This window comes from Saccopteryx leptura, chromosome 2 (genome assembly GCF_036850995.1).
Source record: "Saccopteryx leptura isolate mSacLep1 chromosome 2, mSacLep1_pri_phased_curated, whole genome shotgun sequence".
Lineage (NCBI taxonomy): Eukaryota > Metazoa > Chordata > Mammalia > Chiroptera > Emballonuridae > Saccopteryx > Saccopteryx leptura.
The window spans coordinates 328,698,540-328,724,302 of NC_089504.1; the positions used below are offsets into that span (position 1 = coordinate 328,698,540).

Here is a 25,763-nt window from a genome sequence, read left to right on the forward strand (position 1 = left end):
TAAAATACAGAAACAGTAGCTGGACTTCAAAGGAAAATAAAGTAACAGGTCTGAGCAGGCGGTAGTGCAGTGGATATAGTGTTGGACTGGGACACAGAGGACCCAGGTTCGAAACCCCAAGGTCACCAGCTTGAGCCCAAGGTCACTGGCTTGAGCAAGGGGTGACTCACTCTGCTGTAGCCCCCTGGTCAAGGCACATATGAGAAAGCAATCAATGAACAACTAGGTGCCGCAACAAAGAATTGATGCTTCTCATCTTTCTCCCTTCCTGTTTGTCCCTATCTGTCCCTCTCTCTGTCTCTGTCACAAAAAAAAAAAAGAAAAGAAACAGGAAGCCACTCTTGGGCTGTGAATCATTATTGGACCTCTTTTTTCTTATCTCCAATATCTACCCTGCAGATGAGCTTCCTTTGCTTGAGCATGGCCCAACATGACCACTAGACCCAACTTTACATAACTTCTTAGATCCAAAGTTCACCACAGTATTGGTCTCCTAAAACCCGTATTTCCAAAAGGACCAGATTGCCATAGCTTGGTCAGGTGTTCACTCCTGGTCCAATCACCTATGTGGCCTTAAGGGATGATTACTTGCTCACCCCTCCAGCTGGCTGGGAATGAGGTCATGCTCCCTTAAAATGATTATTTGGGAAGTGACACAATATCCAGCATATCTAATAGAATGACCTGAAATAGGACCCACTTTTAGGAATCTTCCATGCGCACTAAAAGAGAAGGCCTTCTCTGCGGGTACAAAGCATGCACACACGCGCACGCAAACACAGGTGCACACCCATACTTACCAGATCAGTGGTTAACTGCTGCCCTAAGACTCTTGTACAGATGGATGGTGGTAACCGTGTTGTGACGTAGCCAGCATGTTGGTGCCATGAAGTAAAGTTGGGTGGACCAGTGTCCCTGTATAAACTGGGCATTCCCACTGCCCATTGGTCTGAGAAGAACTGGACCTGGGAGAGAGTGAGGACTTGAGACAGAGGCTGGTCTGAGTGCTTCAGACAGTGGGAAAGGCGATTCCTTCGCCCTCCTGAATCCTGAAGGGCACACCGGTGTGTGTGGAGGGCATGTCCTCTCAGTGGGGAGCCCCTGAGCTATGACTAGAGCTAGCTGGTCACCTGCGGTAGACTTGACTCAGCTGTGACCCCTGCTTGTTCTACCTTGATGAAATGAACTTTGACAAGCTTTTCAGCCCAGCCATGGCTGTGTGTTGTGGAGATCAAAGGAAAGGTCTGTCCACACCCAGCCTGCAGGGTAAAGGAAGCAGAGGGCCCGCAAGCCAGCATTACATGGCCTCAGGATCTCCTGAGACACCCCCACCTGAAAGGGAACCCTCAGGGACAGGATGCAGGGGTCAACTGCCCCTCCTCTCAGGACATTCTTCCTCCACAGTCAGTCTTGGAGAAGGGGAGCTTTGTCATGAAAGCTTCCTTACAACGCTGCTGTTCATCTTTTTTTTTTTTTTTAATAACCCGCTAGTAACTGAGAAAGATGGTACTTCCCATTACTATGGTTTGCCCAATTCTCCACACATTTCTAGCAATTTTATAGCTTGCCCAATTCTCCACACATTTCTAGCAATTTTTGCCTTATGTAACTTCTTGTGGGATTTGGTGCAGAAAAGTGTTATTTTTTAAATTGCAAATTAAACTATACATAGAATATATTGATACATAAAATGACTTTTGGCCTGGTTGAATTTTGTTCCTGAGTGACAATGCCTAACACCAAATGACCATGACTTTGTTTGCATCTGCTCTGTACCCTTGTGCTCATTCTTCTCCATTTCACCTGTTTGTTTTTGAATTGGTAGTTTGGGGCTGTTTCTCTCCACTTACGTGGTAAATGTCTACACTAATGGATCTGCTGCCCCCATATTCTGGGGCACCTTACCCGGCAGGGTAGCTAAGTGATTGAGCAGATGTGTTGATGTGGCTCACAGGGTGTGTGGGGATCTCCCAGGCACTTGTTCTGCCTTGCTGTCGTGGATGTGGTGTTGCTCAGCAGTTCTGGGATGACAACTTGCAAATTCATGGGTCTCCCAAGTAGTTTTTTAAACATTAAGCTAAATCATAGCTAGAAAACATCAGTTAACAACTTAGGGAAGCCTCACATGAAGACAGTGAGAAGCCCTCTCCACTGGGGAATCAGTGTGGTCAGCACTCAGGTCCAAAAGGAGAAGAGAACCATCACCTGGTTTTTCATTTTCACCGTCATGAGAACCCAACAGGGAGGCAGAGCAGGGGAGTGGCGGGGAGGGAGTGGACTTGGTGGGTGGGGACAGACAGACTGACCTGGCATCATGAGCCCTTGGAATCTGGAGCCAGATGCAACTCTTGGACCTTCCAGTTTTGTAAATCAATAAATTGTTTTTAAGTTAGTTTGGAGTGGGTTCAATGTGCAACTGAAGCAGACCCTGGAAACTCAGGCAATGCAAAATAACCCAAAATTATTGCGGAAACTCACTGAACAGGAGCCAAGGTGCATATGCAAGAATCCCTAAGAAAGAGAAGAAAGTATAGGAAATGTCAGTCTCCTGAAGGCATACGGTCAGACAAGAAAGAAGCCTTTAGAGTCCTTTTCCAGATAGTTGTGGGTATTATTTTTTGATACAGCAAGACTTAAACATGTGGTAATTTTGTAAAGGTAAGCTGCTATATGGACTCTGAATTCTTATCAATAAATTATTATAAATAGGTTTTAAAGAAAAAAAAGGTCTTGGTAATTGCTTCAGGTTGATGCTATCTGTGGCTCAGCTAGACACTGTTGGGGCCTTTCTGATTTCAGGAATCTGTATGTATTTACTTTTCCATATACTGTTCATATTACTGTGATAAGACAGAGAACTGTGACAGTTTTTCAACCTATTGAAGCCAAATTGTTGCATAAATTTGGGACAGAAATTCTTTCAGTTGTAAAGGATCACCCGACAACAAACATTCTTTGTCTCTGTCTCACACACACACACACACACACACTAACCTACACCTGCAGGTTGTCAGTTCTAGGGGTCAATGTTCAAATAATGTAATTAAGGAGTCTAAACTCTTCTTCTGCTCCTACAACTTCCAGTTTCCCAGAGGGCGACAAGATTGCCGTAGGAGGGCCATGTGGCATGCTCTCCTACCACAGTCAAAGGGAACAAAGCCAGATAGCTGCCTTCCCCAAAACCTCCCCTGGGCTTCAGCTTAACTCTCTCCAGCCAGAACCGGGCTGCACAGGTATGCTGCTGCACAGGTATGGGGGCCAGGAAACTGAGCATCCAGCAAGTAGAAATGTTTACTGAGAATGGTTTAAACTGATCATGACTTTCCTCATGAGGTAGTAGGTCCTTTCTTGAGATTCAAGTACCTCCAGTCACCACCTGCAAAAATCTGGATGTTAGCAGGAAGTAGGGGAGGGTGTAGGAAAGGAAAGCTAAGTGAGAGGGTCCACCACAGGCACATTGGGCCATGTGTAGCTGTGGCCTCAATCTTGACCAGGTGGCTTCTGGGCAGCTCCAGCACCCAGCATACTGCTGATTTATTGAGTGAATGAGCACCTGCACATAGTGGTGACAGCTTTGGGGCTGGGCATCAGAACTGAGCTGGTCTGGCTCTGCTACCACTTCCTGTGCGACTCCAAGCTGACCTCTCATAGCTTCTAGTTCTGAAATGAGGAAGCTCAGCTGGTTGAACTGTTTCCCTTCCCTTCCATTCAAAATTGCCTTTGAGCCTGACCTGTGGTGGCGCAGTGGATAAAGTGTCGACCTGGAATGCTGAGATCGCTGGTTCAAACTCTGGGTTTACCTGGTCAAGGCACATATGGGAGTTGATGCTTTCTGCCTCTTTCCACTCCCCCTCCCCTTTCTCTCTGTCTTTCCTCTCTAAAATGAATAAATGAAATCTAAAAAAAAAATTTTTTTAATTACCTTTGACCTTTGCAACTTTCTATTGTTTATTCATGGATTAGTCTCAGCAGGTAACCTTCACACTTCTGCTCCTGATTTCTAGGCAAGCAATTAGTCACTCCTATCAGCAGCTCCGGGCTCAGATAGACAGACCAAACAGCCTGGTTCTCCTGACCAACTTTTCAGAGTAAAGGCCCAGGGTTCTCAAGCCCTTGGTGAGGTGAAAGAGGATTAAAATGTTATCACTAGGACCTAGAGACTTGGGGTTGCACAGGCCCTGGAAGCATCCAGTTCTGCTGAGCCTCAGGCCCAACCAGCTTTCCTTCTGGTCTCAGGGATCATGAGGGCTGAGGCTGTCCCGGCCTCCCGGGATTCCCTGGAAGGCAAGGCAGTTGGGGGCTTTAGGGGGATGTGTCAGTCAGATGCTGTCAGGGCAGAATAGGCCATGAAGGTTAGTTAAGTCCAGCCCCAACCAAAAAGTCTATCTTCTCTAATTCCCAAGAGATAGCCCTCAGTGTCAGGAATGCTGAGCAAGAAGTGGCCAGCCAGAGAATTGAGCGAGGAAGTTGAGACCCAAAGGGAGGCCCAGCTCTGTATTTAGTGAGAAGCAAGGTTCAGAAGCACGTGACAAGATGCTTAAGGAACAGCAGGCCCAGGATTGAACCTGTCTTCCTCCTCTCTGTTGGCTGCACACTGTGTCCTGTGTGCCACAGGAGGTAAAATATGAGCAGGGTGGGGGTGGGGGGATGGGCTGGGGAGGGCCGACTTGGGGATGAGAGCACGCGTGAACCTGAGCAGCTGTGCAGAGGGACAGACAGGCCTGCAGTCCAGGCTTATTCAGGTATGGTGGGGGGTGCAGCTGGGAGCCTAGAACCTTTCTGTTCCTTTCAACCCAGAGGCCTTGAGATTCTAGAATTTCTATCAGTTTGGGATTGGTAAAAACTCTTAAGTATAATCTTCACAGGAGAGGCAGAAGGAGGGGAAGGAGGAAAAAAAGGCCCACACACAATTTTACTTTTTTATATAGAATTTGTACAATATATTTCTCATTTGCATATTTTATCCACACCTTAACATCCTTTTTACAGGCTGAACTCAGCTGATATAATCAAAATTGTTTCTTTCAACCAAATAGGAAAAATTCAAAATTGTAAACCCATAAGAAAACAAATTAAAGACGATGATGAAAATAAGTCTCTAGTCTTTGTAATAATGAAATAAATAAATACTAAATTTCTTTGGTGTTTTAGCTACAATCCTCTGAGCTATCACTTTCTTTCTTATTCTTTGCCTGGAAACTGAGGCGGGGGACATGTGTTGGATCTGACTATAGAAAATATCCCAGCAGCTGCCAAGAGAATTTTCTTGGGGAAATTTTGTTTAGTCTCATCCATCATCAGTCCCTCTGTCAGAAAATGCCCTGAATAAAATCAGGCAGGCATCTTTCTAGTCTGACTGTGCTCTGAAATCCCGGGTTTCTCTTTGGTTTGTCTGGTCTGGTTTGTCTGATTCTAATTTCTGTTTAGTTTTTGTTTAATGTTGTCTAAAATGTGATTTTTAAGGCCTGAATTGTGTTTACATACAAAGATTAAAAATGCCGGCTTTTATATTGAAAAAATAGTTTCATCCATATATTTTTTGCTTTAAAATGAGAAATTATAAGGAGTGCTCATTTAAATTTAAACTGAATAGGATATGGATCCTTAAGACTTGCTAATTTGGTTAATACATTGTAAGGTATATTCAAAGTTTGAAATCAAATAAGAATTCAAGTATTAGGATTAATTAAAGTTATATGTTATACTTGTATTTCTATATTGAAAATTGTCTTGTTTATGTGTAAAATATGCTCAAATTTGTAAAACTAAGGAATTAAATAAAATTAAGTCATTTTAAGAATTTATCTCAAGCTGCTTTAGACAGTTGGCTGCTTGTAAGGCAACATCCTAAAAAAGGAGGCACTGAGGAAAGTGGGAATTTAGTTCCTCTGATGCCCTATAATAGACTTAACAATACAAAAGACTTTTAGATATAGAAGCTGATGCATCTCTTATTACTAAGCAACATTAGTTTTCTTTTTAGCCCACTTAGGTAGTAGTCACTAAGCTGCATGGCTTAGGAAAAGTCCCTAACAAAGTTCTAAGATTTCTTTTACAATAGGAAAATAACAAGGGTCATTTGGCCTCTGATAAAGAAAAACATTTATCTTACAAGTAATTAAAAGAGCAACTTTTTAAATTACAATCTAAACTTTCTGACAAGGAGTTTTTTATACTCACTATGACCAAATTTCTGTCAAAGCTCTTAAAGAGTTAAAAACAGCTTGCTCCCAGTATAAAACTGTCTTTATATGCAGGAACTGCTATCCTCCTTCATAGACTCTGAATGTTTTATTTCAAAAAATTTAGAAATGTTAGCTTGGACTGTTCTTTCAAAAGCGAAAGAGTTACAATTTATAACTTAGGAAAATCAAGCTTGTATTCAAGCTAATCAAAATACTAATGTTAACCTTCTTATTAATGTTACAGAAGATGAACTTTTTTTTTTTTTTTTTGTATTTTTCTGAAGCTGGAAACGGGGAGGCAGACAGACTCCCGCATGCGCCTGACCGGGATCCACCCGGCACGCCCACCAGGGGGCGACGCTCTGCCCATCCGGGGCATTGCTCTGTTGCAACCAGAGCCAGTCTAGCACCTGAGGCAGAGGCCATGGAGCCATCCCCAGAGCCTGGGCCATCTTTGCTCCAATGGAGCCTTGGCTATGAGAGGGGAAGAAAGAGACAGAGAGGAAGGAGAGAGGGAGGGGTGGAGAAACAGATGGGTGCTTCTCCTGTGTGCCCTGGCTGGGAATCGAACCCAGGACTTCCGCACGCCAGGCCAACGCTCTACCACTGAGCCAACCGGCCAGGGCCAGATGAACTTTTTAGATGGACAGTTTGCTAATTTACAACAGCAATGTAGGCAAAATGTAGGGGTGAGGATTTGCTCTTATCTCCACAGATATGGGACTAGTATTGTAGATACCTTCCAGAAAATTGAAGCCTCGGCATAAGTTGGAAATAGAAAAAAGGGAAATTTGACAATTAAATAAACTTACCTAGGAGGCAAAAAATGTTTTAATTAAGATTGACTTCAAAAAACATCTTTGACTCTGTTTCTAGCAATGCTAGCTGTTGTGTCTATAACAATAAGCATAACTAACTATTCTTACTAAGTTTATATTACTTAAATAAGCAATATTGAATAGTCAGACACTGTATCAACATTATGTAAATCAACCTTTAGAAAAAATTTGTTAAAAATATCCTCAATCTTTAATAATCCATTATATAAATGACATATTAATAGCTTATAAAAATAATGCTGAACTTTCAGTCAGTCATCCTTAAAAATGCTTCTGAAACCTTAAATCAGTGTAGTTTGATTGTAGTTAAAGGCAAAATTTAAACATCCTGTCCTATTAACATTGTTACTGATTCACAATATGTAGAACATACAATTAAACTTATAGAAACTGTTTATATTTCAAATAATAGTTCTAGATTGGACAAATTGTTTCAAGAGTTACAACTTTTATTGTAGGAATGAAATTTGCCTATCTACATAACTCACATTTGTTCTCAATACAGCTTTAGGAGGACCTATGTCTACTACAGATAATGAAGTTGATCAATTACTCATTAGATCAATAAAAATAGCTACTAAGTTTTATACAAAGACTCATACAAATAAAAAAGATTTAATGCAAAAATTTAAAATAACCTGGTGAGAAGCTCAGAATATTGTTAGAAACTGTCCTCAGTATAGTATTATAAATGCTCCTCCATTACCGAGAGGAATAAATCTTAGAGGGCAACACAGTAATAACCTGTAGCAAATAGATATTGCTCATATTTCTTCTTTTAAAAAACTATCTTATGTACGGTTTTATTAATATTTATTCTTCCTTTCGATAGGCCAATCTTTGCCTAAAGAAAAAGCTAATTGTGTCATTCAACATCTTATTGAAGCTTTTAATGTTATAGGCATTCCTAAAGCAATTAAAACTGACAATAGTCCTACCTATACATCTACTAAATTTCAACAATTCTTAGCATTTTAGAATATTAAACATACTATTAGAATTCCATATAATGGCCCTGGCCGGTTGGCTCAGCGGTAGAGCGTCGGCCTAGCGTGCGGAGGACCCAGGTTCGATTCCCGGCCAGGGCACACAGGAGAAGCGCCCATTTGCTTCTCCACACCTCCGCCGTGCTTTCCTCTCTGTCTCTCTCTTCCCCTCCGGCAGCCAAGGCTCCACTGGAGCAAAGATGGCCCGGGCGCTGGGGATGGCTCTGTGGCCTCTGCCTCAGGCGCTAGAGTGGCTCTGGTCGCAACATGGCGACGCCCAGGATGGGCAGAGCATCGCCCCCTGGTGGGCAGAGCGTTGCCCCATGGTGGGCGTGCCGGGTGGATCCTGGTAGGGCGCATGCGGGAGTCTGTCTGACTGTCTCTCCCTGTTTCCAGCTTCAGAAAAATGAAAAAAAAAAAAAAAAGAATTCCATATAATCCACAAGAACAAGCATTTATTGAATGCAGTAATTGCACTCTGAAAAATATGTTACTTAAACAAAAGGGGGGAGAAGAAAGGAGATTATTCTCTAGAATTATGTTACACAAAGCTTTATTTACTTTAAATTTTTTAAATACAGGAGAAAATAATTTGACTGCTGCAGACAGACGAAAAGTAACAGTTCTAAGATTAATCAACCTATACATTATAAAAGTGAGTTGAATCAATAGGTACCTAGTGTAGTGCAACATTGGGGAAGAGGGTTTGCTTGTGTCATTGCAGAATCCGGTGAAGTCCTTTGGAGTCCTGCTCGCAGAATTAAACTAACAACATGAATAAGAACAATAGATTCTTTCCATAACTGCCCATTGCTGAGATGGAAGAAATGAATTTCAAAAGAAGAATCTTAAAGGTGCTGCTGCTCGGTATTGAAAAGGCTAAAATACCAAGTTGGGTTCAACTTAAAAAGCTGATCTTTAATGGTAAAAATATGCTACAAGTTACTAGAAAAAAAAAATGCTACTAACCTGTTTTTAGCAATGACTGCTTTGGTAATAATTCCGGTAAGAAGTAGAGCTGAAAATTTTAGTTATTAGGCATATGTTCCTAATCCTCCATTAAGTAGAGCTATTCCTTAGGAAAATAGTGCCTTTCCTATTTTTGTTAATGACTCTAATTGGCTTCTAGGACCTTTTAATGATACAGGTCCCTTAGCACCTTCGAAAGAAGGTGTAATATTAGAAAATCATACAACAGGAATTGAGGAATTACCTATATGTATACGACATGAGCCACATTGTTTAAACATAGAAGCTCAAGCATGGCTATCTATTGTCAAAGATAACAGTAAAGGAAATGAAAAAAAAAACCCAAAACGTTTGTTACAAGGATATAGATTTAAAAGTAATATATCTGTATATAAAACATTATAGATTAAAGCCCTCATAGCTCTGCCCAAGTTAAAGGGCAGGGTGCTCACTTAAGGTGGCATAAGAACAATGGTTTAATTACAGCTGGTGATCAAAGGAATCATATGGCATAGAGAAGGGATGTCACCTCAAGCTCCTCATATAAAATTTGGTCCTATACAAATATCATTTGTGCAAAGTAGCCATGGCACTTAAACATATGTCAGTGTAGAAAGGAATAACTGAAAACAATAAATAAAACAGAAGAGTAACCATGGATTTGGCAACATGGAGGTATCAGTGCAGTGGATGAGGAAGGTTTCAGTGGAGTGGGAAAACAAAAGCCAGTCTGGAGTCTTCTCAAGAGAGAATTGGGGGTGAGGGTGTGGAGACAGTGAGTATACATAACTCACTTCTATTATTATGAACTTAAGTTAGATGAATTATAGCTCTGGTAATTAAAACAAATGACTATAATTCCAGTTTTACAGATGAGGGAACTGACGTCTAGAGATTCTAAGTAACAGGCCCAGGGTTTTACAACACAAGAGCTTGTGCTTTTCACCACAAGGAAGATCACCTCCTCCTATCTTCTGAGTATGACAAGGAGGAAATAAATGCCCTTTGCTATTTCAAATCCCTTCCTAAGCTCAAGAGACACTCAGGGCTGTCATTGGGGAAGCCAAGTCTGACCCAGCTGCCTTGGACTGGTGGTTTCAGGTCAAGCACGGAGCTAAATGTTTTACAAGACTTACGGCATCTAGTCCTTTCAATGGTCCCATGAAAGAGGAGTCATCATCTTCACATTATAGGTAAGGAAACTGAAGCTCAGAGAGGCTAAGATTTTCCCCTGACGTCACACAGGTAGAGAGTAGTCAAAGTTGGAGCCTGGATCCGCCTAACTTCCAAGTCAGCATTCTTAAACATCAGACCTTACAGCCTCCGCGCCAGTGGCGAAGGCTGGGTGGGTGGGGAACGCTGAAGAAGTGTATGCTGAGGCTTCCCACCACTTCCTTGCCAGCACCCCGCACTAGTGACTGCTCTGAGGACCCTCTCGACCTCTCTATAAACTAGGCACTGGAGCAGTGGGTAGAGAAGTTGTGGAAACAGGAGTCGGTTCACAGCCTGCCCACACGTGCTCTAACCGAGGTCGGTGCTTGCTGTGGTCTTGTTTCCAGGCAGGCAGGTACTGTTTTGCAGGAGCTCAGGCACAGACCTGCTCAGACAGTAACTCGCCAGAACCCAAGAGTTGAGGAGGAGGAGGGGGCATAGGCTCTGGAAAGGGCAGCAGGCAGAAACTGCAGAAGGAGTCCCAGTGAGAACGCCCTAGCCCCGAGTTCCTGAACCGTGATCCACAAGGCCCTGGGCATGTCTATCTGGACAAGAGGAAATACTGGGACCGGACAGATACAAGTTCAAATTCTGATGTCAGCCTTATATACCTGCACAGACTTGAGTCATTTTTCTGAGAGCTTAGAAACAGAAATTAGAAGGTGAGTGTTGTTGAGCAGATGCAGAATGAGAAGACCAAAGTCTGGAAGTCCGGGTCCAAATCTATCACCTGTGTGAACTTGGCCAGACCCCTCCCCATCTTTGAATCTGCTTTTTTGCTTATGTAAATGAGGCATAAAAATATCTACCTTGCAGGAAGGGTGAGAGGCTTACCCAGGAAAGGTAAGACGGAAAGGCACCTGGAGGCCTGCTTGGCAAATGGGACGCACTTAAAAATGTTAGCTCTGGCCTTGGCCGGTTGGCTCAGCGGTAGAGCGTCGGCCTAGCGTGCGGAGGACCCGGGTTCGATTCCCGGCCAGGGCACACAGGAGAAGCGCACATTTGCTTCTCCACCCCTCCACCACGCTTTCCTCTCTGTCTCTCTCTTCCCCTCCCGCAGCCGAGGCTCCATTGGAGCAAAGATGACCCGGGCGCTGGGGATGGCTCTGTGGCCTCTGCCTCAGGCGCTAGAGTGGCTCTGGTCGCAACATGGCGACGCCCAGGATGGGCAGAGCGTCGCCCCATGGTGGGCGTGCCGGGTGGATCCCGGTCGGGCGCATGCGGGAGTTTGTCTGACTGTCTCTCCCTGTTTCCAGCTTCAGAAAAATGAAAAAAAAAAAAAAAATGTTAGCTCTGAATTCACTCATCCATTATTTACTGAATATCCCCTATGGCCCAAGCACTTAGCTAGGCACAAAGGGCTTGGGAGCTTTGAGATGCCCCTGAACTACGTGCATTTCTCCTGGGAGGTGGGTGAGAAGGCATCCTGGGAAGCTGATGGCTGTGGAATGAGAAAGCTGGTGTGTTCTGCATTTGAGTATTCCCCACAAGGTCGCCACGGTTGCCTGACTTACTCTGTTCAGGGACACTGACTCTGTTTTTCCACAGAGATTTGCAGGGAAACACTATAACATCCTTGAGCGAAAATTCTTGGAAGTAGTCCTATCAGCACATTAAAAAACTGTGAGTATATATCTCCAAAAATGAATACAAAGAAGCCACTGCATTGTAAGGCAAGCGAAGCCTTGGGTGCAGTTTAGTAGAATCCTTGGTAGTTGGGAGCTGCTAAAGAAAGGAGCATGCAAGAAACCTCCAGCCAAGGGGGCAGAGCCTCTCTCAGGATTCCAAGAAACCTCCAAATATGGGGGTTGAGCCACTCTCCAAAATGGAAGAAACCTTCAGGGTGGGGGGTTCAGTCTCTCCAGAGAGTGCAGGAAACCTCTAAGAAGGGGGGCAGAGCCTCTCTAAGGAGGCCAAGAAACCCACAGGATGGGGCTTGAGCCTCTGTTGGCAGCGCAAGAAACTGAAGCTCAGAGAGGCTAAGATTTTCCCCTGACGTCACACAGGTAGAGAGTAGTCAAATTTGGAGCTTAGATCTGCCTAACTTCCAAGTCAGCATTCTTAAACATCAGACCTTACAGCTTCCCACCACTTCCTTGCCAGCACCCCACACTAGTGACTGCTCTGAGGCATTGAGCTTCTCTCATGACTGAAGAGACCACCAGAAAGGGGCATTGAGCTTCCCTCATGACTGGAAGAGACCGCCGGAAAGGGGCGTTGAGCTTCCCTCATGACTGGAAGAGACCGCCGGAAAGGGGCGTTGTGCTTCCCTCATGACTGGAAGAGACCGCCGGAAAGGGGCGTTGAGCTTCTGCTCTCTGTGTCCCAAACTTAATGTCCGGCATGCACTTCTGGGCTTTATGACTCCTATTTATGTGAGAGCTGTTGTGGCTCCTGGTCCAGGCTCGCCCGCTTCCAGAGCTGGCCCTGGACCCTAACCTGCTGACTGCCACCACCCTGGTGCTCACCAAACCCTGGCCTCAAGATCAACAAAATCTCACCAAAGAGTCCTCATATGCTCCCGGAGAGGTTGAATTTCCCTTCCAACCTTCTCAGCTATGCAGACAGAGGCCCCTGAGGAAGTGGAAATTTCTCCGATCCCCCAGGAAGACCCAGCTCAGCAACCAGAAGTCCCTGAGGAGGAGAAGCGATTTTCACAGAAGAGAAGTCTTCAGATCTGCTTCCAGAGAAGGGCTCAGCTCCACCACAAGGGCACTTTGCCAGTGCAGAGCTTTCTTTGGGTAATGAAGAGGGTCTTGCTCAGCCTCCAGAGATCCCTGAGGTGACACTTCTCCATCCAGAGCCCATTCAGGCTCAGCACCCAACTGTTTCAAAATCATAGTTCAGTTAGTGGACCTGGGGTTCACTATCACCCCACAAAGGTACTGAAAAGGTTGAAAAACCTGCAGCCCTGCAGCAGACTACAGCTCCTCCAGAGCACCCTGAGGTGACATTTTCATATCCAGAGTCTCTTCAGAGTCGGCAGCCAACCTTGCCTGGGGACGTGCAAGGTACCAAGTCTCTACAACCAGAACCATCCGAACTAGTTTCTTCTACGACTGAAGAGAAAGCCACCTCAGTGTGTGTAAGCTCTGCTTCTGCAGGAATAAGATGCTGTCCTGGGAGGCTCTCAGCCCAAAGCAGACTCTCCGCAGCGTGCCTGTGCTGCAGCCCGGCATCGACAAGGACACCTTCACCACCTTGTAAGACTCCCCTGTTCTCGTTTGTTCTCTGCATCCTGCCGCCCAAGGCAGTCTTTTCCTGAGGTTGTCCTGAGCTCCCCACATCTTCCCCAGCTCAGCTTGACTGATGTGGTTTTTGTCTGTCAACTATCCCTTATCTTCATTACCCTTCTTACTATTGTTCCTCCCTTCAGTAATCTTTTACTTGTAATTGCCCTTATTATTTTATCTTATTCATTTTTAGCCCCATTACTTCATTCCTTAACCTCCACTCTCCTACTTTTGCTCTGCCCCCTTAGAACAGGCGTGGCCAACAGTTTTTGCCCTCAGGCCAGATTTGAAGGGTTATATCACAAATAAAATAATTATTTCATTTTACAAACAGCCTAGACACGTTTTCAGTTATCAACTGCAGCTATTGTCTATGCTACAATGCCACTTGATTCAGCACACTTGACCACAAAAATAATGAATTGCTTGACCTTGGGTGCGCACTGGCAAACTCTGCCTAAAAGAATGTGGGTTTCACATCACTGCTAAACATCAAATAGTTCATATTGAGTATAGACAAGTACAATTTTTAAATCTCTATAATGGAATTCTTTAAAAAAATAAAGTATCGCGAATCCATCCAACCAATTATTGGAAGTTAACCCTAGATTAGTCACACGCAGAATTCTTTTCCGCATATCACTATCTTCTTAAATATCTCAATTTCCAATAATCAAAGACACTTCTGCTTCAGAGTAGCTGAAATTTTAAAGTAGCGGAGAATATTAAAAATTTAATCGCAGGCCGCATAAACTCATTACGTGGGCCTGATCCGGCCCATGAACCGTATGTTGGCCATGCCTGCCTTAGAACAACGTGGCTCCTCTCTTTCTCACTGGTGGTAATACAACATAGTGGTTAAGAATAGAGATTCTAGAGCCAGAGTAACTGGGTTTGAACCCAGGTATGTCACTCAGTGTTGGGACTCCATTTTTGTCATCTGTAACAAAGATTATGATAGTTATCATCTCATAGGATTTTTGTGAGATTTAGTTGAGTTAATTAATATACATACTTAGGTCAGTGCCTAACATACTTACGTGTTAGCTATTATTATTATTATTATTATTTGTATTTTTCTGAAGTTGGAAACAGGGAGGCAGTCAGATATCACCCATTTTGTGCCCAATCCAGGACTATGTACTGTGGAAGCCACAGAAGTATGACATTGTCTTTAGATCGTGACAATGATAGATGAGAAGGGAGATAATATCTGGATGAATTCCTGGGGTTGGATTTTCTAAATCTCTGTAATTTGGCTATGTGGGTTATAAATGGCTGTCTTAGCTAAATCCAGGTAGTATTGTGTATTAACAATCCTTATTCTAGTGTTCTTCTGCTTGGTAGATGTTTTACCATTGATTGGATGCCACTGAGGGTACAATGTATTTGTTCCCTGCAGGCCCTGGTCATAATTTGTGGCCAAGCCTTTTCTGCATTCAAGTTCTGATCATTTTTGTGCAGGAGGTACCAGGGTGTATGGATTGTGTCTGGATGACACCTATAGGTCTTTCACCAATGTGGAGCAATTAAAGCTGGACTTATTTGTTTTTTCTTATTTTGTGCCCCTATGGGCATTTATGGTGATGAGGGTAAATCCTCTAAACCTGAATCTTCAACTTTCTGGAGTTTCCTCCGTTATTGATGGCAATTCTGATTCAAAATGTAATTTGGTATTAATTGGTTCCCTAGATTGTGGCACCTCTTCTTTCATTAAATTAAATTGGCATTTTTCAAATGTTGTTGGTGATAATGGCTTATCAGAGTCCCAGTATCCCATGCAGTCTGATTTAAAATCTGGGGATTTGGGTTCTTTATTCAAAAAAATGACAAAATTTTAATCTTGTTTTTGTTTTGGCTGTTCTGGGTTCATTCATAAACGAATATCTTCCCAGTGGTCATCAGAGCCTGCCATTAGCTATGAGTCTCATAAATATTTTCTGATTTTGTCCTTTAGTTTTGGTGGGCCTGTTGCCAGGATGTCTATTTGTTCTCCTACTGTTTTCTCCAGAATGCCCCATGGTCCAAAATGCAGAGTAGTAGCATTGAGAGCCGTGGAATGTCTGTGTTCTATTGCTCAGGCAATTTCTATTAGTACACTAGGTTATATGTAGAATTATAATCATATAAGGTAGAATCATAAGGAGCACTAGGATCCAAATTAACAATCTTACTAAATTATACATTCTCAATCATTTGATGTAAAGTTATCTACTTTAATCTGTTGTATTTGTCCCTATTTATTTACTGTCCAAACAATGTTGTATCCTGGGTTGCAGACTATTTCCTATTGGGAGAGAGATGTATCCTTAGGGGATTTTACTATTATTTTATAAGGTAAATTTTTCTTAATTTTAGGTACACTTCCCATTTTAATTTCTGCTTGTTCTAAATGGGGTTTAATCAGTTCTTCCAAGGGACAATTTCTGTATGCTCTTGGTCTACTATTTAGGGCAAAGCATGCTTCATTAAGAAGTGCTTGTAAATTGTTAAATTTTCTATCTATTAATAATGTATGACATTTGGCTTTTTTTGTGTGACAGAGAGACAGACAGGGACAGATAGGGAGAGAGATGAGAAGCATCAATTTTTTGTTGCGGCTCCTTGGTTGTTCATTGATTGCTTTCTCATATGTGCCTTGACCTGGGGGCTACAGCAGAGTGAGTGACCTCTTGCTCAAGCCAGCAACCGTGGGCTTCAAGCCAGCAGCCATGGGGTCATGACTATGATCCTACGCTCAAGCCAGTGACCCTGTGTTAAGGCTGGCAAGCTCTCACTCAAGCCCAATGAGTTCGCCCTCAAGTTGGCAACCTCAGGGTTATGAACCTGGGTCCTCTGCATCCCAGTTCGACACTCGATCCTCCATGCCACCACCTGGTCAGGCTGACATTTGGCTTTTAATAGTCCATTATGTCAACTATTCCTGATGCTGTTGGGTTATATGGCATATGAAAATTCCAAACTATATTATTTATAGCAGCAAAAGATTATACTCAGCTGGCTGTAAAATGGGTTCCTTGATTTGAATCTATAATTTTAGGAGTTCTGAAGAACGTTTTCCACATATTTAATGTCTTAATTGTAGTGGCTGCAGATGGGTGTTTTGCCACCAATGTGAACGTTATTCTTATATGTATGTTGACCATCATACATGCATATTTTTGTCGGAAAGGCCATGGCAAGGACCCAATAAAATCAATTTGGGCTTGAAAATTTGGTATCTGAGGTCTATCTAAGCCTGGTGGCTCTGTTATCTGGGATGTATATACATTTTTACAGACTGTACATCTATCAATGCTTCTCTTTATGTCTTCTATTTTTGCCTTTAAATTTCTGGTTCTAAACCATTCTATCATTGTTGTTTGTCCTAGATGTCCTAATTGGATATAAATGTCCTTCATAAACTCCGGAGAGAAATCTAAGTATTCCTCCTGTATTTTATATTTATCCCATTTCCTTTTTACTTTGATTGTAGGTATTGGGCGTATTTTATATTCTCTTGTATCTTCATTTTTTTTCTAACCTTTATTCTGTATGTTTTTGTTGTACCCCAATATTAATTTATTTGCCTACCTTAATTCCTTTTACTAGCTTATTTGATTCTCTAGTGTGGTTGGAGAATTATCTGTGGCATGAGCTGATATATGGGTTACATAGAGCTTTATGTGTGATGTTAATTCATCTAGTTTTTCCCAGTGTTCTCTGGACGAGAGGTCCCTTCCATTAATTTGCCGATTATTTTGTTTCCATTTTCCTAACTATTCTGTTATTCCCTTATATACTGCCATTGAATCAGTAAAAACATATATTTTGGGTAGTCACTTCTCCATAGCATATTCTACTGCCAGGACTCCTATTAGCTCTGCATGTTGAGTCGAGTCAGTCTTACCTACCCTCGTGAGCACTGTATTTGTCGCCGGATTGAAAGCTGCTGCTCTCCAGTTGGTTGAGTCACCGGCTACGGGGGCTGATCCGTCTGTAAACCAGGCATTTTTCAGTGAGGGTCTATATTTAGGCCCTACCACCCCTAGATTCTCGGGCACCCTTCGGTTCTCGACAATCTGTCTTGGGGGATCTATCTCCAGTTTGGAGACCTCCTCTGTGAGAAGGGCTGGTTCGCCAGTGCTCATTATTTCCCTGGAGTTTCTGTACCATTTCCATGCCAGTACTTCCTCAATTTGGGTACCTGCCAATTCCTCGGCCGACATTTTAAGCCATGCTTTGCGGGGTAGTAAAGATCTGTTACTGGTTTTTTTCCTGTTAGTAGCTCTGTATGGAGGAGCACTGCATATATCATAGTAACCATGTATGTTTTTCATAGGGTGAATATTTATTGTGGCAGTATGGGAATCTTTGTGACCAGAGCCTACTGCTATTCTTTTTTTATCTTTGTGACCAGAGCATACTGCTATTCTTTTTTTATCCCTTGGTCCTTTTTAATATAGGCCCCAACATCTGTGAGTTCCACTGAATATTAGGTCTAATGTGATTGTATCTCTTGGTTTTGGTACAACTAATTTTTGATGGTGCTCTCAATATTATTTTAACTGTTCTAGGGCTTCTTGTTGCACTTTGCCCCATGTAAAATCTATTGCCTTCCTAGTTCCTTTATATATTGTATTGGTTCTGCCAATGCTGGGAGGTGATTTCTCCAGTATGCAAATAATCCCATTAACTAACCATTGAACTTCCTTTTTATTGCCAGGGGAATAAAATTAATACTTAATGCTAAGTATTTTATTTACTACCTTTTTCAGTATTTTCCTACCACCTGAGTTCCATTAAATTCTTAAAAATTTTACTTCTGTTCCTGGGGGGTGTATTTTTTCTGGATTTATTGTCCATCCTGTTCCTTTCACAATTGTTTTACTAGTTTGTTTAGGTCTTCCTGAAGGTTTTGTTTTCACTATACATTATTATATCATCAATATATGTAATAATTTTGGGTTGGTAATCCTTGGAGTTTATGCTAGATGTTAATAAATTATATACAATTGCTGGTAAATTTTTGTATCTCTGTGGCAGCCTTTTAAATTGATATTGCTTTCCTTGCCACGTGAAAGTTGTAATTGGTCTGGAATCCTCATGAATGGGTTTTGCAAAGAACCTATCTGAGAGATCAATTGCTGCCATAAATTTTCGGTTATGTTTTTGTAAGATGTTAATTACTTCCTGCGCATCAGGTAAGGTTCCATCTACACTAGGAAAATTTTTGTTGATATTTCTTTAGGTTCCATTTGATTTTTTACTGGGTACACTGGACTATATGTGATCTTCCTACCTCAATTATGTCTTCATCTACTAATTTACTTATGGCCTCTGTCACCTCTTAATGTCCAACTTTTAGCGGGTATTGTGGGGTAAATGAGGCTTTTAAAGGTTCTAGTAAAATATGGGTTTTATTTGCAACTGCTAGATTTAAAATTTATGTCATCTTGGTGTATATATTTTTAGCTCTAATAAATATGGTAATATATCCATTCCTGTAATATTTTGGAAATTTGGGTTTACTTAAAAGGTTACTTCCTTTGTTAATCCTTTATAATATATAGTTCCATCTCTTGCTGCCACTATTAATGAATCTCCTGTTAGTCCTTCAACTCCAATTAACCTTTTTTGAATTATATATTCCCCTTCACAATGAGACTTGGGAACCTGTATCTATGAGGAATTGTGTTTGAAATTGTTTACCACTATCTGGGAATTTTACTTCAAGGGTAATATAAGGTCTGTTATCTCCTGGTTTATTTATAATTATACTGCTTAATTTCTTTGCAATCACTTGTAATACCCTCCTCCCCCATTGTTGTTCAAGGGGGCCCATTCCAGTTTTTTGACTGTTTTTGCTGGAATGGGTTATAATTTCATTTTGGTCAGAGAAAAAATTCTTATATTTTCTCCAATTTTGGTTTTGATTTCCCTGTTGCTCCCTGAATTTAAAAGGGTTATTTTGTTGATTAAATGGATTCTTTTCCAGTAAGGGGCTTGGCTTTTTAGATAGTTGGGGTTTCCCTGTTTGATAGGGCCTCTGTGATGATTTAAAGTTGTTATTTTCATTATTTACTCTTTTATATTAGAACCTATTTGTGGGTCTTCTCCCTAGGTTTGGCATGGTTGTATAATATGTAAATTGATTTTTCCCATTTAAGTCCTCATGTAATTGTATCCTTTCTCTAATGTTCTTCACTGTAAATGTCCCTTGTAACAAGTTTTGTAAAGGTATTTTGTAATTCTCAGAGCTCCATGTATGAGCGCTCTGATCATTCCTGTTGTATTTTTATTTTCCCAAATCGTCCTCATATAGGTATGTACTACGTTTCTTAACTGTATCTTTAAATCTCCTATTTCTGTCTATCTAGCTGTTATTGCTCTGGATGTTAGGTCTATTGTGGGATATGTTGTTTACCATGCTTCCCTAATCCAGCTCCATAATGATGCTGTTCTGTTGTTTTTTTATCTATCAGCAATCCTAGTTGGTGTTTAATTATTGGGTTTTCAATTGTATCTATATCTGCTTTTAATTCATCTGTAGATAGGAGGGTTGTATGTCCTTTTTGTTCATAAATTTTTATTAGCCAGTCTATATCTGTATTATTTCCCTGAATTAATTTGTTTTAAATCTGCTAATTCTGTTTGGGTGCATGGATTAAATCCAATAGTTTCCTCACTATTAGCATCTTCTTGTTTTAGTTTTCTTTCTTATTACTACTGGGCCTGCTTTGACTTTTGCTAGTACTTTTCCTGCCAATTCCTTGCCTTTGTGTCTATCTGTATTTATTTGTTTGATGGTTTGGAGGAGAATTCCTGTAATTTCTACTCCTTCCACCCTCTCGATAATGAGGTTTATGTTGTTTGGGTTTTTAAGGTTGCACGAGACATATTCTGTGACTGGGACCTTAAACCTTTTCTTTAGGGAGTCCTCAGTAGTCCTCCAAGGACTTTCCAAAGTGGTGTTGTAGGGGTCTTTTTCTTTCTTAAAGATTCTTCTAAAAAAAGTTCCAATCTTTTCCATTTTCCTTTCTAACACTAATAATTCCTACCCCAAATGGGTGTTGGAGACTGCAAGCTGGCAGGGTCCTTGTGGTTTAACTGTTGGGGGATAGCGGTGTGGGGACTGGCAGTTAGCCGACAGTCTGCCCAATCCCCCACCTCACTTGCTTGCTTAAGTTGCTAAAGGTTAAGTTTTTCCCCACACCTCCCTGTTAGCTGTGATTCTGGAGTGTTTTTACTCCTCCCATCCCCACTTGTTTGATTAGGTTGCTAGAGGCAATTTACAAGCCCTTCCTCTCACCCTTTGTTTGTCCTGATGTTGATTTCAGTTATGCAGGGTGCAGGGATTCCTGTTTATGCCTCAGATGTGTGACTTTGTATTAGACTTCCTAATTTGCATATGACTGCACTATATGATAAAGCAGACCCTGAGCTTTGCTTTTGCTCTGGCTTGCCATCAGCTTGCAGAGGCCTCCCGATCCCATTCTTTCTTCTGAATTTATTTCTTCATTCCACACCATTCACACCTGGACGATTACTAGCTGTGCGGGTATGCGGCAAATGGGTAAAACATTTTTGGGTTAGTATGTAAATATTTGAAACTAATTTCTACTCTATACTTCCTCCAGCACTCTCTAAGGTCTTAGTTGGTTTTAGCTTTAAGCAATATAATGTTTTCATGAATTTTCTCTGGAACTTATTTTGTAGATCCTCTACAATACTTTTATAAATTGTGGGCTCTAGATGGGTTTTCTCAGAGTTGCCTATCTGCTGAGTCCACCTTGAGATATTCACTCATTCACTCTCCTTCGTATAGGCCCTGGGTTGGCAAACTGTGGCTCACGAGCCACATGTGGCTCTTTGGCCCCTTGAGTGTGGCTCTTCCACAAAATATGTGTAGGTGCTACCTCGATAAGGAATGTACCTACCTATATAGTTTAAGTTTAAAAAATTTGGCTCTCCTGACTAATGAGTTTGCCAACCACTGGTATAGGCCAATCGGTATACATCCCTGACTGGGTCAGACCCAAAGATGGGAGAATAAATTTTTGCCTCTTAGTACTGGCCAGTCAGTCAGTATACAACCCTGACTGGGACAGACCTGGAGATGGAAGAGGTTTCCCTCATCTTTCCAAGGTTGAGACCTCCAGGATAAGCTGCAGACTGCAGACTGAGTGATAACAATGGCATGAGCTGGAACACAATCACTGGAGAAAGAGCTGCAAGTCTGAGAACTGCAGGTCAGGCTACAGGCCGAGATCCAGCAATGGCTTGAACTGGGATAAGAACTGGAGAAGAAGGCTGACCGCTCTTAAGAGCTGCAGTATGAGATGCAGGCTGAACACCAATGGTGCCTGGAACTAGAGCAATCTCTAGAGAGACAAAATTACAGGTTCATGAGCTCCAGTTTCCCTGGAATAGGAATGTTGGCATCAACGGTTGGTGGAGAAGCAACTGCAGGTCAAGAGCTGAATTCTCAGCTTCAGGCCAAAAGCCATTACTTTTATAATTTATCTTGTGTGTTAGTTCCTTTTCTCATCTACCCATGGAACAATGGCACGTCTCTAAATGAGCAGACTGGGAGATCACTATCTTCACCAAAGTCACATGGCCAGTGCTAAGGTTACTTAACACAGATTTGGAGCATTCTTTAAGAACATAAATATTCACCTGAAAGAGTGGGGTTTTAAAGTAATAGTTTAGAAGAGTTAGCTATTTCTTAAAATAGACTCAAGAATAGTTCGTTTTTATCCTTTTTTTAAAAAAAAAACTCCCATCATTTATATTTAACAAAAAACTCATCATGGCCATACCCATTTCTGTGGCAATGATGTTCACTTTTGTAAGAAAATGGCTAGGAATTACAGTGTTGTCCTGAGACAAGTCTTCGGTGGAATACCAAGTCCTGTGGGGGCAGAACGCTGCCCCTGTAAGCACTGATAAGATTGTTTAAAGGAAACAGCTGATCCCTATGGCCTTTTCCCTACATACCTGAAAGGTATTAATCATCCTTCTCTGCACCTGAACCCAGGCCCTGCTAATTTCCTTGATGAGCAAAGAAATGAATAAATACAATGAGGCTGCAGAGATATGGGCTCTCAGTCCTAGAGGCTGGGAGTCCCCTGTATCCATCTTTTCTGTATGTTGTGTTGTGTGTTTTTTCTTAAGTCCCACAGCACCTTCCTTTTGTGCACCCCCATTGCCAAGCTGGTTGTGGCAAGTGGCACCTGAATAGGGACCTGACCGGAACAGGGACTTGACAGGAACAGTGACCCGACTGGAAGGATTGCCAGAGTGATAAAGTAAGGAAATAACTGCTGGACCCCGAGGGGAAATAGAGGTCTCAGTTCAGTCCATCACAGGAAAGTAGTAAGGACATCCTGAGGAAAATACAGGGTAACAATGGGGAACGGACACAGTATTAAGAAATGTCCCTATATCTATCTCTTAAAATAATTGTTGAAGGCTGGCAGGGCTAAAGCCAGCAAAGCGAAACTTTTAGAATTATTACAAGTAATTGAGAAGCATTGTATTTGGTTCCCTACTTTAGGAAGTCTAGATTTACATGACTGGGAAAAGGTAGAAAGAGTTGAAAAAATTATATACTCAAGGTGTTCCATAGGTGGTTACTATCTGGCAAACTTGGACCTTAGTAAAAATCAATTTTAGAACCTTTACAAACTGGTGATGATGATGAGGAGGAGGGAGATGAAGAATTTGGGGAGATTAATACGCTGAGCCTAAAAGTGCTCCAAAAGTTGACAAACCTTCGTCATCTGCTCCTTTCATTGATTTCGCGGAACCTTTGCCGCCCCCTCCACTGCCTATTTTTGTACCTACAGAGTTTCCACCACAGTTATTGGCTTTTCAGAAAGGAATATTACAGGCTCGTAAAGAGGGGAGATTTGAATGCATTACAGATGGCTTTCCCAGTAAGTTACAGAGAGAGTGGCTCCTGGGATGGATCCCTAAAATCCTAATGGTGTTTATGAATTTACCCATGAGTCAATTCCTTTTAAAATACTGAAGGAATTGAAATTACTTGGACAACAATACGGAATTAATTCTCCTTTCACTTACGGCCTGATTCGGGGTCCTGCTGAAGGTTCTCGTTTAATTCCTGTTGATTGGAACACTTTGGCTTGAACTGTATTAAGTTCTGGGGAATTTCTGCAATTTAAGACTTGATGGTATGACCATGCTGAAACTCAAACCACATATAACAGCGCCTGTCACATTCCTATTTTATTAGAACAACTGGTGGGCTCTGGAGCATGGGCAGGTATCCCAAATCAACTTCCTATGAACGATTAGGTCATTGCCCAAATTAGGAAATGTGGCTTGCGAGCTTGGGAGAAAACTGAATCTAAGGAACAAGTGGCTGTCTCTTTTTAAAAGGTATTGCAAGGACTAAAGGAGCCCTATATTGAATTTATTGCCCAGCTCCAAGAGGCTATTAAAAAATAAATTACCAATGTTGATGTTGCTGATGCTTACTCCAACTATTAGCATTTGAAAACGCTAACCAAGATTGCCAAAAGGCTATTGGCCAAATGAAAGGAAAATTAGACTTAACTCTATACATTAAAATTTGCAAGGAGTTGGCACTGAGAGTTACAGGGCTACTATGATGGCTCAAGCTATGGCAGGATTAAAGTTAAGTTCAAAATTTCCAGGAAAATGCTATCACTGTGGCAAGTTAGGACATACTAAAAAGAATTGTAAAAAAAGGTAATAGAATAACTCCTTAACAAAAATGAGGGAGTGAGGGAGAAAAGCTGCCTGGAAATATGCCCACGTTGTAGGAAAGGTAACCATTGGTCTAGCCAGTGCCATCCTCAATATCATAAAAATGGAGCACTGCTTCAAGGAAACTACCTGTGGGGTGTGTTCCCAGCCCCATTCCCAAAGGGAGCACACCTGGTGCAGCAGGAAGCTTCTGGGCATCCTCAGAAGTAATACTTCGCAGTGTCCCGGAATTATCCCCAGCCACAGCAGGGAGTGTGCATTAGAAGATGTTACAGCCAGAGAGGATATTCTTTTAACCCCCAGACAGGACCCTGTAAAGGTTAAGACTGCTGAGCTGGTCAAGGTCGCTTTAATATTCTGTCTCATTGTGGTAAGGCAATAGTTAATTCAGGTTTCCAAAGTATACTGTCTTTAGAATAGATTCAGAACCCAGAAACAGAAAATGAAAGCCACTTTCCCACCTACACCTACTAGATATTTCTCTTTAGTCACAAACACTGAGAATGTTTTGTTCTTTTATTACAAACTGTATTCCAGGGATTTGTAAAGGAAGCTCAGGTTGTAAAGAAAGAAACGGTGAAGAAGAGACCAATTTGAGCACTGTCCATCCTAGTGGTGCCTTAGAATAGAGATGGCAGATTTTATGAGATCTCTCCCAGAGATCTCATAAAACTGACATGAAGAAAACAAGCCACTGGACTATTTTGAGAAGTTTAACAGGCCAGAGTTGAGACACGATATCAAAATTTCTTCAGCTGCAAATGAACATGTTTGTTTGTGTACGGTACTTAAAAATGACTTCCTTCTGATTTCTTTCCTTGTTGGCTGCAAGATGGAGAGATACAGAATCTTCATTCTCATGGAGCTACATCACCCTGGCTTAAAGGACATGGCTAATAGATCAAAGTGTGATCTTGTCAGTTCATAACATTAACTTAGCAGCTTTCTCCTCCAGTGTGTAAGGTGCAAATATCAAACACTGCAACCGTAATCCTCCATCAGGCTTCTCTAAAGCACATACATCAAAGTTACAGTCACCTGTCCCTGGAGTTGGCTTATGTCCCTTTTGTTCAATTTCATATTGGTTTATTTTCCCATTATGTAAGAGCTACCATTCAAACAGTGATTTAATAAGCTGACAATCTTGACTCTACCCTACTAATTTACCTTGTTTACCTTTTCAATTATCATGGCAGCCCTCCATTCCAGCTAAAGCAGCCCCTCACCATAACCTAGCCACACCATGCCCATTCCTATTTTTCTTTGTGCCTTTGGCCATCTAAAATTCCCTTATCTCTCCCTGCATGTGGAAGTCCTATGTATGTCTCAAAAGCCAGCTCAAGTTCATCCTTCCTCATAAAGCCTTCCCTGAGTACTCCAGCCCCACTAGTCCTGGTCCTTCTGTCAGATTTGTCACCATTTTGGGGGTGAGGGCAATTGTATGGCATTTCAATCTCCTGAGAATTTTAAAATATGGTAAATATTTTTTTAAAAGGTGGGTCTCCAAGAAAAAAATGTATAGAGCAGAAATTTGTAGGGACCAAATGACTTCCTAGTCTATCGGACTCGAGTAAAACCTGACTATGTATTAACTGCTTA

General features: G+C 41.8%; 1 protein-coding gene across 1 annotated transcript in view; it reads right to left on the reverse strand.

The window, feature by feature from the left end:
• Positions 1-25,763, reverse strand: part of LOC136391623 (sarcoplasmic/endoplasmic reticulum calcium ATPase 3-like) — a 50,335-nt gene that overhangs the window by 18,159 nt on the left and 6,413 nt on the right. The window contains exons 2-3 of the mRNA XM_066363380.1: positions 2,479-2,511; positions 801-965 (exon numbers count right to left, since the gene is read on the reverse strand). Coding sequence (XP_066219477.1) covers positions 801-965; positions 2,479-2,499 — 186 coding nt within the window. The 5' untranslated portion in view covers positions 2,500-2,511. The remainder of the gene's footprint in view (positions 1-800; positions 966-2,478; positions 2,512-25,763) is intronic.